Source organism: Amblyomma americanum, chromosome 8, assembly GCF_052857255.1.
Source record: "Amblyomma americanum isolate KBUSLIRL-KWMA chromosome 8, ASM5285725v1, whole genome shotgun sequence".
In the NCBI taxonomy this organism is placed as follows: domain Eukaryota; kingdom Metazoa; phylum Arthropoda; class Arachnida; order Ixodida; family Ixodidae; genus Amblyomma; species Amblyomma americanum.
The window spans coordinates 29,678,015-29,692,747 of NC_135504.1; the positions used below are offsets into that span (position 1 = coordinate 29,678,015).

General features: G+C 47.1%; 1 protein-coding gene across 1 annotated transcript in view; it reads left to right on the forward strand.

Moving 5' to 3' along the window:
* The window catches only part of LOC144100181 (uncharacterized), a 68,068-nt gene extending 54,040 nt beyond the window's left edge, over positions 1-14,028 (forward strand). The window contains exons 2-3 of the mRNA XM_077633202.1: positions 7,010-7,406; positions 11,308-14,028. Of these exons, the coding sequence (XP_077489328.1) occupies positions 7,065-7,406; positions 11,308-11,619 (654 nt within the window). The 5' untranslated portion in view covers positions 7,010-7,064 and the 3' untranslated portion in view covers positions 11,620-14,028. The remainder of the gene's footprint in view (positions 1-7,009; positions 7,407-11,307) is intronic.
* Positions 14,029-14,733: the final 705 nt, after the last annotated feature.

The window sequence follows — 14,733 nt, forward strand, 5'->3', positions numbered from 1 at the left end:
TAATGCTGCAAGAATATAAACTGCTGTGCACTTATTTTGCTTGATTTTGAATTTGATCAGCGAATTATTACACATGAAAATCTTTAACGCTCCATATTCTCAGCCAACCTCTCCAAGAGCGTTGCAGTCCTCACTTAAAATATCGCCGAAGCTTTATATGTTGCCAACTGTATATGCGTGTATATTTGTGTATATGCGTTGTGAATATGTATTGCGTATTTGTGTATATGCGTATACGGGCGTCAACCGACGATGCACTGCTGGCGCCGAGACTAGCGCAATGCGCCGATTTCAACACCAGGAGTGCATCGTGAGGTGGCAACCGCATGCAGTTAGGCGCGCTTCAGAACTTGGAGTGGGGTTGCGGTTCTTCTGTCCCATATAGTAGTGTTTCGCCGTCAGTCAGAAAGAGGCAGCATTGTTATAATTTGTCAACACAATTATGCTGTTTGTTTCGAGGCTGCATGACAAAAACAGCGCGGCTGTGTTGCGTATTTCTGACAAAATTGCTTTACTGGATGCCGGGCAAGCGTTCGAATCCCCGCGAAGCAGGGGTGGTAATAACGAAGGAGGGTACACTTCCAGAGTATTAGGCATAGACGACCGACTACAATCACCGCTGTCACCGTGCTATTTCAGCTGGGTTAGTAGAGTCGGTCAGACCAAAATCGGTCGCCGCACACCGTCGGTCGAGGTCCGTCCAGCCGTCCAGATTAGTGTCGACAGAGCGCAGACGATGCTGCGACTCTGGCGTTAATCCCTCCTCTAATCAGCCGCTTCGCTAAACAATCCTGATCCCAGCAGCGAGGCAGAGTTTAGGCTAGCTGTAACAATAACGGCACAAGGGCTATCTCACGAAATGCGCCTCACAGAACTCGGTGCAGTTGGCGTCGAGCGTTATTGGAGGCTTACGTAGCTACTTTGGATGTGTTGTGTTTAAGCCGTCAGGGCTCTTGCGCCTGTAGTGCTCATCTTTCACACTACTGCCGTTATTTTTTTGTTCTGTTGCTGTTTAGAACGTATGCTTAGTATGCTTTGCGACACCTTTTCCTTGCATTTACATTGTAAATAAGATTGAATTAAATGACGCCATAACATGTGCGGCATGAAGCCGTGTCGTCTAAGAACAGTCTTGCGCGCTGAAATGGGCTCTTTACAGAAATCACGTTTTAGTGTGGCCTGTTAACTGTCGGCCTGGAAGCGAGCCAAGAGATGTGAAAGGGTTCTGGCGATTCGAGTCCATTTCACGATGGAGTTTAGAAAACCATTAAGGCAGTAATCTCGCCGGAACTGTGAGAGCGTCGCCGAAAAATACCACAAGGAAGGAACGTCATTCACTATGTGACCTTGCCTTTCCTGCATCTCTGAATAGCTTTGGATCAAAGAACCGGCAAGACTTCGGAAATGTCTTAGCTTTTAAACCACTAAGCCTGTATCTAACCCTGACAGCTGAAACTTTCGTCTATCAATGAGCAGAAAACTGGACTTTTTTACTGACTTTAAAACCATCTTACATTCTCCTTCGATATGAGCTCACCGCAGTCCAACGACTGCATAGTTTTTTTGTTTTATATATCTTAATTTTGCATCGTTCGCTTACTGCCTTTCTTTCCAGAAATCCCCTCCTTAACAGGGAGCATCATGTCAGCGATTTTCAAACACCTCATAAATTTCTAAGTTCCGTGTTAAAGATCCTCTATACCTCTATTCTCGAATAAAGTCCCAAATATTCGTTTAAACGGATGCTTGTGCGAGTTGGTAAGTCATTTTAAAACAGATAAAACAGCGCTCGTTTGTGTCGTGTCTTCCTCGTAGTCTCTGTCAAAGTGAGCGCTGTTCTGTTTCCAAATATTCTTAGTTTTCCCTAAGTGGTTTCAGTAGCCTCTGGCAAGAAAGATTGATCTGGACGTGACTTCCAACCACTCAGTCATATAATACTTTGTTCCTTGAAAAATGGGATTCAGTAACCTTGCTTTTTTTGGTCAAAAGCCGTCACACGCCTTCCCTTGCAAAAAAAGAGAAAGTAAGAAAACGACAACGAAAATAAAAAATAAAAACACAATCATGCACATTTATGTAATCTTGGAGCTGGCGTATCAAAGTACGGCTTTGTTATGGCTGCTGTCTTGGTATTATGCCTTTGCCATCAGTAACAAATCACTACCAAAGAAGCTTCGCAGATTGCAGATGTCTTAAAAACTATAGCCGCGTCTTTTCCTTGTCATGATTTTGATAAGAAGACTTGCTGGTGAACTGAACTGAATGAACAACGAACTGGCTCTGGAAATGAAAGAACAATGAACAGTGGCAAACATAGGTGCTATATAAATTGTCTCTCATGTGTATATCGGCCAGTGAGGGCCCTACGACGTAGCATAGAGAAAGCCGAGACCTCCACTATGAACCAGTGAGCTTCTGAGTGAGAAAAGTTCTTTTATGTCAATAAATATTGGGCTTTGTAGAGTTGACCGAAGTCTGTCACTTAGGACGTCCATATGTCGAGATAGTGGGCACATCTTTAGAACTGCTGCACACATTTATACGCGGAAATTGTGCTCGGACTATTGCTTAGAACCTGTCGTAAGTATTATTCTGCAGGCTTATGACTGTGGTGGGCAGGTATATAACCTAAGTTATAACGACGCCACAGCAGATGTGCTTACTCTCGAACGGACAAGTTAAGAAACGTATTCTTATGGGAAAATCAGCCACCCTTTTCTTATCTCTCGAAACACTCGTCGGTTCCTACATTCTGGAAGTGGTTCGATCTGTTTACTAGCAGAATAGTCAAAATCGTTTATTGGCGAAGCTAGCGTTTTGATGGCGACCCTAAAATTACTGCGAAGTTTCCTGGTCACCGCAAATAAATGTCTTGCACTGACCTCCGGCCTCAAGCAGTTTCGCTCATGCTTGTACGGACCTGACCATCCCTCTTGTGAGACTCCATGACATGCCTCGTTGGCTTCAGCTACTCAGGGGTAAAGTGTAACGGCCGCGGAGACGTTGAAGCGAAGATGTTGAAGACGTTGAAGGAGACGTTCTCGTTGAAGACGTTGAAGACAATCCCGGTTCTCTCTCAAGCTGGGCTTTCAAGCGACTCGTAGCTGACACGAGACCTCTGACTGAGCCCGCACATTGTGAAGGCTTCTACTCGTAACAGTGTTTAAAAAACAAGAGTACAGTTAGGTACATGTGATGGTTTCAACAGCCCATAAACAATTAAGGCTACTCTGCGCGAAATGCAGGTTTACTGCGTGTATTTCAACTCGAATATACAAAGCACAGTACAACACAGACAGCAAAGAAGCCAGGTACAGGTACAGTACATAGAAACAGAAGTGAAAGCAGACCGCGAAGTCATGCTCGTGTAGTGGCCGTCGAAGGCAATTTGTAACAAATTTGCATATTTGCTCGGCATTTCGGGTGCTTGCACATGAAAAATTCATCAATGGCGGAGCGAAACAGGGGTTAGAGACTTCGTTGAAGTGATTTGCGAATCGCCCAATTTTACTGCCGTCATGTAGGTCAAAATGAAACGAAGCAATGAGATCCGAAATCCAGAAATGAAATCTTCGTTTCACATAAAGTCAAGAATGTTTCCGCTTTCGGGTTCGCATTTGCGAACGAGGAAATCGCTGCTCAGATTGCTCCGAGCGAATTTGGGCAAGGCTCTTTACTGAGCAATAGTAAGAGTGTCGGCAGGTGCAAGCACCTTGCCGTCGCGACAAGCGATCCGTTAAAGTTTAAACACAATCAATACTTGAACGACCGCGTCTGGCGCCAAATGTATTCTGGGCTCCGGAGACCGTACTGTCTATGACGTGTGCGCTTGCGAGGCAGAGAGGGGGTGCAGGTAGGTGGGCGGAATTTTTTTTATAGACACTACTGGTTCTTGTTCCTATATTGACCAATCGCCTGCCCTTTGCCGCCATGCCTCGGGGTAGTGGTGTCCGGGGCGGCGATGCAGGCCGTGGCTCGTCTCAGCAAGAGACAAAGTTAAGGCCAGAGCGGAGGCAGGGCCTAGCACAATCGATGGCGCCGCCGTGACCCGATTGCGGCCGGCCGCTTAAAGAGACCGTGTACTCGGGCTGCTTTAATGGAGCCGCAAAGTGACCGCTTCCACTACGCCCTCGGGCTGCAGATCAAGAGCGTGGCGTGATCCGGGGACGTGGTCCGTGGTCGGGGTCCGTAGTCGTTCCTCTCCGTTGTCACAAGGAATCAGGCTTGCGGTGCTCGCTGAACTTTGCACCCGTTCACAAGAAAAAAGGCCGATATGAAATAGGAACTACTGAGGAATAGCTACTGTCCACCATCAGCTGTAGCTATATTTGTCTCTCCCGTAGCACAATGAAGGTGTTCCGTGAAAGGAATTAACAGCATGCGGCTAGTGTGAAATAGTAGACTGATGAATTGCTCGTGAACTGTGGAGCTGGAGTTAAACGCTGCCAACCAATTGAAGAAAGATCCCCAAGGTGCCATAAATTGCTACTTAAGGGAAACAGTATAGAGAGGTACTGCTTATAATACAAACTACGTAAAGAGAAACATTCACCTCACGCCTTTCAAGCTGGCCAAGCCTGCCTAATCGTGCTGGTTGATTGTAAAAAATTCTATTTACATATGTACACATGCCAAGCTTACCGAATACATTGACATTCACAAGTAGACATGACGCTAAGCATGTAAGGCGAGCCAATTAAAGAGGTACCATATGCAGCTTTGCGCAACTAACAGGGATTTCTTGTGAGCGATTTAAGACGGGATAGCATACCTATTCACAGAAGAGTGAAACAGCAATAACCTGACACGGAGAAAAAAAATCGTTCTGGTTACACATTGTATGCTAGGTGTCTCTGGTGTCGGTCAGGTAAAATCCCATCAAATAAAATTAATGTAGCCCCTTCTTGAACACTTTACGTGTCTTCTCATCTGTATTGGCTAAAATCAAATAAAACGTGTTGTGCAGTTTTAGGTGAAGAGCAATTGCCACAGGTCAGATTGATGGCGTTTCCTTAATGGTGAAGATACATGTTCGACAATGCGGCATTTAGAAGGAGCTGATGGCAGAGATTTTCCCCACGATGAGGAGGTCGGTGCGGAAACCTTGATATAGCCGGATACGCTGGGCTTATTCTCACCGCTGCACAAGGATAAATGTATCAGTGGCAGGGTGGCCAGCAACCCACGCATGCTTGTTTACTCATGTGTTGCATGCCTGGGGTCAGCAAAAGCCGTCTGCCAGCCATATAGAAAGAAAACAAGGCCAACCTTTCTCATAACGGAAGCGCCGGATGGCGTTGGATCGCAATATTATCAGCCAGATGCTGGTTATTTAGCTATACGAAGTGCGGCCGCCGAGTCGGCTGCTCGGACCTCTAAGTGGGCGATGAGCACTTGCACCTTACAAGCTGGTGCTCATCCAATTAAGTTTCTGGCTCCATAGTTGAGGGACGCTCAGTCACGCTCATAGAAGAGAGAGTGTCGCACTGTCTTAGGAGATTACATATAGGAACATATAGGAGATTAGAGCTTCAGTGGATGGGTGCTAGCCGCACAAAAACATGTACTCTTAAGAGGCACATTTCCAAGCTTGCGTACACGGCCACACTAACTTGACGTGTCCGAACAAATCAAGAAAGTATGCAAGACACTGTTGCTGCTTACATATCGGCCATAACTCTGCTCATGAAGAAGTACAGTGATAAAACATTCTATTAACAGTGTTCCAAGGTGGCTGCGCGCATCCGCGCATGACGGAGCTTTGCGTCCGCCCTCCAGGCGAAACAGACCATCCCGGCCATGCATAGACAGTCATGTCCGACATCCTTTGCCAAAAACTTTTTTCAATATTGGAAAACTTTAGTGTACTGGTATAGAAATACGGAAGGCAATGATCCATTCTTCCAATGTGTAGCAAACTCTTTCTTTTATAGCGTTTCCACGCTCGCATCGATAAGTTAAGACTTCCATAGAAAACCATTGGGGAACGCTTTCAACGATAGCAAAAACGTTACTCGCGTAAAAATTCAAGCTTGACGGCGGGAGATCTGCGGACACATTGATTGTTATAGTGAAATATTACAATATATAAAAAATTGCGCTCATAAACTGTTTCAGAAATGCTTTTGTCCAGAATTGTTGGGTATGTGTGATTGCATGATGCGTTGTTGGGCTAGTTGGTTCAATGTACCATAAAGATGGGTTGCGCAAATGAGACAATCACATGAAAGAAGACGACACGACACGACATAAAGACGAAGGCATGCATATAATTAAATGGCTGTTCTTTGAATAAATCAGTTGTTAGTTTGCGCTTGTCCTCTCTTCTTTCATGTGATTGTCTCATTCGCGCAATCCATCTTTACGCTATATATCATAAGAGGGAAATAACTAGAGGATAAGTATGGTGTGGAGAGCATATGGCAGGTTCTCTCAGATCATAGATGCAGTTTACAAATATCCCGCGAGAGCAAAGTGTACAACAGCTCTACCTTGCGCGCACTCACCTACGTGGCAGAAACGTGGAGTCTAACGAAAAGGGTTCAGCTTAAGTTAAGGACAACGCAGCGAGTCATGGAAAAAAATGATAGGTGTAACGTTAAGAGACCGGAAGCGGGTGGAGCGGTGAGGGAACAAACGTGGGTTAATGACATCCTAGTCGAAATCAAGAGGAAGAAATGGGCTTGGGCAGGGCATGTAATGTGAAGGCAAGACAACCGTTGGTCCTTAAGGGTAACGGAGCGGATTCCAAGAAAAGGCAAGAGTAGCAGGGGGCGGCAGAAGGTTAGGTGGGCGGGTGAGATTAAGAAGCTTGCGGGCATACGGTGGCCGCAGCTGGCGAAGGACAGGGTTAATTGGAAAGACATGCGAGAGGCCTTTGCACTGTAGTGGGTGCAGTCAGGCTGATGATGATGAATTTCGTGGCCCGGCAGCTCTTACAGCGTAGTTTCGCGATGTCTGTACTTCGAAAGAGTAATGAGATTTGTGTCCTCTTCTCTGGCCTCTGCAGAAAGAAGGAGTCAAAGGGCAGGCCTCACAGGCAGCGCCTGTCGGCCAAGGTCACCATGATCTCGGCAATGCCAGCGGTAGCCGTGCGTCGCGAGCGGCGGCGCAGCAAGAGCGGCCGGGGCATAGGCTCCCGGCAGGGCAGCGTGGCGTCTCTGCCCCACCGGCCGGACAGCCTGAGCACGCTCAGCTCGATGCCGGTGGGAGGGGCGGCGCGCCGCTGGCGCGAGCGGGGCGGCACCATCCAGGAGCAGCGGGCACGCGTGCTCATCTACCTGGCCACCCTGTTGCTGGTGGCAGGGCTCGTCCTACTCTTCATCGGGGTCGGTGCCAGCATCCCGCACACGCGAACCGTGGGTCTGCTCTTCATCGCCGTCGGCGCACTGCTCTGCCTCCTCAAGGTTGGTCTGCTTCGCTTCGCATGCTACCACTGCGGTCAGCCGAGGGCGGACGAGTAGCTGTAGTAGTAGGATGCAGTAAAGGCCTGTCCGCTCTGGTTCCGCTTTGGTGCAACGGCGGGAATCTTTCGCTTGAGCCACGGAGCAAGACTATATTTGGTAGGTGAAACTCCCGTCAACGCGAGCGAGCGCAGGCGACCAGATAAAGTCACAATTGTATGTACCGACGGGGTCGCATGCAGTGGCGGCGCCATGCGGCGCCTCGTAGAAGCCGCAGGGAAAAAAAAAATGAAGCGCCCCGGCAGGCGGCTCCGACGCGCGCTCAAAGCAGACGACAGCAGACGACACTGGTGTTTGCTTCAGCGGGCATGCCGTGACGTATTTCAGTAGTTTCTTTCCAGGCCGCCAGGCGCCGCCAGCATGATAGTGGCGCCGCGGGCTTGTGACCTTTTCTGGTCGCTGCAGACAGCGGAGTTTCCACTCCTATATAGTCTTCCTCCGTGGCTTCAGCATACTGTTACCGAACATCGCTACCCCTGCCGTCAGGAGCTGTCTACGCGAGCATAATACCATTGGCATTCGCGGTAGCCGTGACGGTAACAGTTTCAGGCAAAAAGTTACACTAACTGCGCATGCACGCGGAAAACTTTTCAAGCTTGAGCCCAGCGGTAGCTTTCCTGGTAGTGGTTATGTCGCTCCTTGTGAGGGAAGAGTTCTCCGTGTGAGTTAAGCGCCTGAACGGGAACTTAAGATATACAAGAGGCGACTAACCGGTACGTTCTATTGGCGCTTACAAGACACTAGCTTCAGGATTCTGCCCTCGGCAGCCCCGTGTGAGGCGATATCAGGCTCTTCCTCACCTTATCAGAATGGTTCGCACGTTAGCTGTCAAAAATGTGCACGCACTCATTTCTACATAAAAAGGCACAATCACGCGCGTAAGATGCATTCACTAGTGTAGTAAGTAAATAATAACCTGTTACGTTTTGTTATCTGTATTTTGTGTGGTTTTTCTTTCCCTGCCAGGCGCTGCCCCTGAAGCGCAATTACACTTCAGGAGGCCTCAGCCTTTTACAGTTCTTTGAATGGCCGCAATAACATATTATTATTACTCATTGGCATCCACCCAAGCGCTGCCGTACGGCCACAAAAGAAAGTTATACAGCTTCCACAGGCGCTACCTAGTTAACGAGAAATTGATGCTCGTCCGGGGTTCGAACCCGGGACCACCGTTTCACCACAGCAGTTTCTCTACCAGCTGAGCTAGCCGGGATAGCTAGCATATGGTAGGGCGACAGAGAATTGATCAATAACTCGAAATGGAACGGTGTCGTGCAGTGCCAGGACTATAGCTCATCTAAACGTATGCATACAACGGTCATATTGAACGTTTTTTTTATTATTAATTGGTTTTGGAGGGAAAGGAAATGGCGCAGTATCTGTCTCATATATCGTTGGACACCTGAACCGCGCCGTAAGGGAAGGGTAAAGGTGGGAGTGAAAGAAGAAAGGAAGAGAGAGGTGCCGTAGTGGAGGGCTCCGGAATAATTTCGACCACCTGGGGATCTTTAACGTGTTGAACGGCTGCCAAGAAATCCGGGCGAGCACTGTGGCATTCCTCCGTGTTAGTCATGATGAGAAATAGCCAAAATCAGACTTCATTAGTGCGACGGAGTATCTGCACGGGGCATTTAGAACACTGCTCGTATAAAAAGGTGCAAAATGAGCATGACATACAGAGAAGAATGATTCAACACATGAACCGTGAAGGTGCGCTTTTGTCCCTCGGTGTAGTGCACGCTCAGGAAGCACTGAAATACGAACTCGCCTATCTTTCCATTCTGGTACACCTATGCAAGGTTAAACCCAATTAGGGAGGCAGTCGTTTCGAAGGCATGTAAAACCTTGTCAGAAGCAGATATCAAACTCTTATGGTGAGGTCATACTTCGGTTTTGAAACATTTCTAACAGACAGCGTTACGCCTAAAACTTCTTTATCTGCTAAGTAGATGCATGTTTTGACCCTGCTTGCGTCTTTACAGAGAATCTCTGATTCAGCAAGCCTTTAAGGAAATGAAATTCACGCTCAAGCTGAAAGCTTAGAGGCATCTACAGTGTAGTTATCTGTCGCCTATATTTGAGCACGTTCGCCTGGAGAGGCCTCCACGTGAGCTGTAGTGCAGTCTACCGTCGTTCATGCTATTATTTTTTTCGCCTCATCATAATGGTGACGGCGCCCACATAATGATGCGTTGCGAACAGTGCTCTTTGTCAGTTCTTTTGGTGTAACCTTTGTGGACACGCGCAATGCGGGGGTCATGGATGTCCGTTTTTAAAGCATTTTATTTTTCAGAGCTAAACGGACAGTGGTTTTTCAAACCCACACTTTGTGTTGCAAGTCCCCAGTGATAGCCTGACTCTTCATTTTTTTGTCCTTATCGCGCGTGGTAAACACAAAACTTATACCAGCCCTTGTTTGTGCACAGGTTCTGAAAAGAAAGGAAAAAAACTTGGAGAAAAAAGTAAGGTAAAATATTTTCTAAACGTAGCAATTTACTCTTTATTGCAGACTTATCTTTAGTGGACTGTGGCGGCCTTTTTAACGAGATGCGATGCTGAACCAAAAACTTGACACTAACTGCGCGCGGAATAAGGTAAAATAGGCAGTGACGTAACTTTCATGTCGTTGTTCCTGCGCTGTGATTGGCTACAGAAAGGCTGTTCAACGTTGCAGTTCTCTATTCGCCAGCCAATCTCTGCGTATGCACGACGACACCGGTAGACGTGTTGCGAAGTCGTTCGTGGTGCTACCCGGCGTGACGAGCCTTGCGAGAGATGCCCTCGCGTTTTCGAGATGAGTTCGGCATAGGTAAGTCAGTCTCGCCAAGCCGAGAATGACACTGCGTAGTAGATTGAACATATTGTTGTAAGGCCACGAGGAGGGAATCGATTGCTCCTTCTAGAGTTCTTAATGAGATAATGCAACCCAGATTTTTATAAGCTTTGTGCCAACTTTGGCGGAACAGTCATTATAAATGGCGAGATATGTTGGGGATCGAACTGCGTGGAGCCTGCATTAACAATGTAATCATGTGGCTTTTAGAATGGCTGGTCATCGAGAATCTTAGACCGACGAATCATGCCGTCATTAGTCTTATCAACATGAACTGTGCAGATTAGTGGCGCTTTTACTGCAATGGTCTATATTGACATGGCCTATAGAATTTACGACGACATCGCTCCTGAAAGGTGCTAACCAAACATAGTCGAGGTTCTGGTATCATGGTATTTAAAAAACAGGAGATTCAGGTGTAATCTAAGGAAGTTTTTTTTTTCTATAATAGTACCCGACGTACCACAACTCAAATTAAGAAGTTCAGGCCAATCATGGGGGGCGGCTACGCTCAATTTATCAAAAGAAACATACTCTCCTGAAAATTTTATGGCACTAATAGACTACCTGAAATAGGGCACTGATCTGTACATAGCGGAAATATCGTTCTTGGCAGCATAGAATCGGCTCAGTCACGCTGAGGAAGATCCGAGCTACCTCCTGAGTAAACGCAACAGGAAGGACGTGTAGCCTGGACTGATTTTTGTCGCTCGCTGAACCGGATGGCCACGTCCAGAGAAGTGCTGCTTTTAAAGACCCTATTTGTTTTCATTACACCAGTGTGACAAAGCACTGCCCAGCCTGGCTTACGTCACATAATACGCAATGGCTGGCTAGTTTGTTGTGCATACTTAAGACTACAGCTTGTATTAACTGCGCCTCACATTGTCCACTGGCTTTAACTGGGTGCTTGTGAAATCAGATGGCAGGTGCGTTACGCACGTTTGCGTCTAATGCTTGCTAGAACAGCCCTTACACCATGGAACTTTACCGTGGCACTCCTGCGCGCAGGTCTTCATCACGCCCGAGCACCACCACACCATCGTGCGCCGTGCGCGGCTGGTTTCTTCCCGAGACTCGCTGTACGTGGCTCCCACCGTGAAGAGCGTGCCTGAAGAGACCTTGGAGCAGGTGCGTCGCGAGACCCAAGAGTCGGCGCCGATCCCCACGGTCGACGGCGTGCCCCTGTTGGAGCCGCGACAGCCGGCGGTACGCAGCAACAGCAACAGCGGCAGCAGTCCCGCGCACAGCCTGCATGCGGCCGAGACGCAGGGCCTGATATCGGACCATGGTGGCGCACCGCCGGCTGACGGCCGCTTCTGAGCGCCGCCCATACCGCGCTACGACCCCTGGGTCCTACGGGCTGCCTGCCCACCTGCCGTGCCGCCGGACGGGTGGCAACGTTCTGGTCCTCTAAGATGAACCGCCATCTCTGAGCCATACCGTGTCCGGGAAACCTCCAGGACCATACCAGTGTCCCATGGACCTGCTGACAGTTTTTCGACCATCACTTAGCAGGCAAGGACGTCGACTATGTGAATGACATGTGGCACGCTCTGTTGGTTCAGTGCCTGCTTTCCGTGACTCCAAAAGTCCAGGTGGGGATGGAACTGGTCCTAGAAACCGTGGAGAAGTGTGGCTTCCGCCAAGAGCTGCCGCGAACGGTGGCCTGCGCTGTTGATTTATTCGCCTCTGCGAGGAAGCGGATGAAGCCCTCAGAGGCTTGACTTTTGGGAGGCGACAATGGTGCCACTGTGTGCGCGGCAGCGACCATGAGGTCTGTACATATGTAAACAACCGCGAAAGGCTCCACGACGGATATGAACCAAGCCAAGCCAGCGGCAATGAGACAAGCCTAATGAGCTAATATAGAGTATATAGAGAGCTGTGAGCGAAATTGGGGGGACATCTCGGCAATGCGCATCCATAAGAATTAACATTTCACGTGCTCTCCCACTTGAGCATTGTAAGGGTGTCGTTTTGTGTGGGGTCCTCTCTACCAGTCAATGCAAGCCGCTTCTTGAGCACCGACACAGGTCATTATTTAATGCCCTGAAGAGATATTAGCGGCAATTCTGTCCAGTGGCGAACAGCCAGAAAATATCTCTACATGGACACCGATATTGCCGGACGCGTTGCATCGAAAACATGAGCTTCAGTACCAAGGCAGAACTCGCTGCGATAGAGGAAACATGAAAGATGGATGCAAAAGGTTGTCTTCTTCTCTGCCTTCTACACTGTAAGGTTTCAAACTTCATAATGAAGAACTGCAAGCTTTGAAGCAGTTACTTTGAGTGCGGATGAAGCATGATAGTCTGTCTATCTTGTCAACATGGCATTGATCTTGCTTGCATTGCCCGACAGGAAAAAAAACTATTTTTGAAGTCACGACATCCACAAATGTTGATTATCTCATTGACGAATTACAAACTGATGTTGCATGCATAGACGTACAAACAGCTTCGGTGTGAAATTTTGCATGCTGCAGTGAAAACAGCTAGTACATCTCGTGCAGATGCTTTTCTGTGCGAGCATCTGGACTTAAAGCGTTTGTCTAGTTCGTACGGATTACTAGACAAATTTATCTAGGCCGGAGTAAGGCTTGTATCCATTTTCTTCCATTTCGCTGCCGTGTGTGTAACCAGCGGATCACACAGACGAGTCGCTTTCAAACAAATTAGCTTGCTGTATGCACTTTTCAGCAATTAGTGGAGCAGCCGCGGAAGGAAAGTGTTGAAGCTGCGTACTGGGTCCAACGGGAGTAGGAGTTTTGAATCACTTTCGAACTTCTTTCATAGAGACCTTCAGCATAATAGGTCGTTTCATGTCAGTTGGAAGTGAAGGCGCTAGAAATGTTCTAAAAAACAAACTAAACGCTGGAGAAATAGAATGAAACAAGAGTTTTTTGAGCAATGAAGATAAAGAGTGAGAACAGATAAAGGTAAACAAGAAGATATTCAAGCTTTCAAATGGTGCGCAAAAGAGAAGGTGCTACGTAGTTGTTTTTCATAGGACTTCTGGGTAAGGCCCAGTCATAAGCATAAAGATACAGAAGTTCATAGGGAACGAAGTATGAAAGACCAGGGTAGGTTGACCTTTAACAGTGCTTTAAATTTCAATAGACACACCTTTTAATACCCATTCGAAATCACAGCCAACAACTGTAAAAACTAGGCCAAAATTGCGACTCCATTTAGAATAATTTTTTTACAAAAACGTGTACACAAACATTATGAACTGTTTACTTGCATTTTTCTATTACATTCATCGAATTGCAGTCCGGTTCTAATCCTTCGTCAAGAGGCGCTTACGTACATCAGTGCTGGCCTGTGTAGGCATCGGCTCGTTTACATGTTATATGCCGCAGTACAAAGCCAGAGCTTTCAAAGTGGAGGCTGATAATTTCATGTGAGAACAACTTATCGTTAGAGGGAACTTCTAATCGTATACCAGTCCAATATACTGGGTCAATATACGATTAGAAGTGAAAAGAAAGTTAAAGCAGTTTCAGTTTGATTGTCTGGCAGTGACACACACTGTAGATTAATAAGAATAGGTTCATTCTCTAGCGACTTGCAGATGTTACCACTACTGCACATGGAATATGTACTGTTCTTAGTCGTTTGTAACAAGCGATCATCGCTGGATGGTGAAGCAGTTTTGCGTAGAGTGGATTGACTGTAGCACTCCCTATCAAGGCGAAGAAAGTGTATAAAAACTTGCATAACAATTACATTTTGTCTCACTGTTGTCTTTGAAACCAAACCACTGACGTGCTATCAACAGAACTCAGACGTTCATGCTGTCTTTTTCTAAACTGTAATTCGTTCAAAAGAAAATTTTATACTTGTCCAAACTTCCAGCAGGCCTCTTGGCTTTGTGGTGAGAAGGAGATGGCGCCTGCACAACATGGTTTTGAAAAATTCTTGGCGGCCGATTTGCAGGGCCACAATAAACAAGTTTTTAATGCAAATAGTATGGGCGGATTTTTAGGCCCACTCAGATTTATTGTTTGGTGGCATTGCTATAGAGTGCAAGAGCGTGCGGCAAGGTGACCGGCTAGCGACATTAAGTCGTCGCTGTATGTCTGAACGAGAGTTTTTAAACATCCTTCAAGGAATACACGCTCAACATAATAAGCTCTTGGAAGAAACTTCTTCCAACTACAGGCCTTATTTTCCTTCAATTTTATTCAGAGAAACTCGTGCTTCGAGCATTTTGATAAGCTGACTAGCTTTTGTTAAAACTTGCTGTTTGCAAGCTATGTTGTGAGCTAAGTACTTCGCCTAAATGAAAGAATGATTGTGGCGCCTAAATACAATGTATGGCAGTACGAAATGACAGAAGAAGACGCTTTATCTTTCTGATAACGCCTGTCACTGAGCACTGAGAAAACTACGAAATCGACGAAGTTTCAAGCCACTGATGTTCATTGTT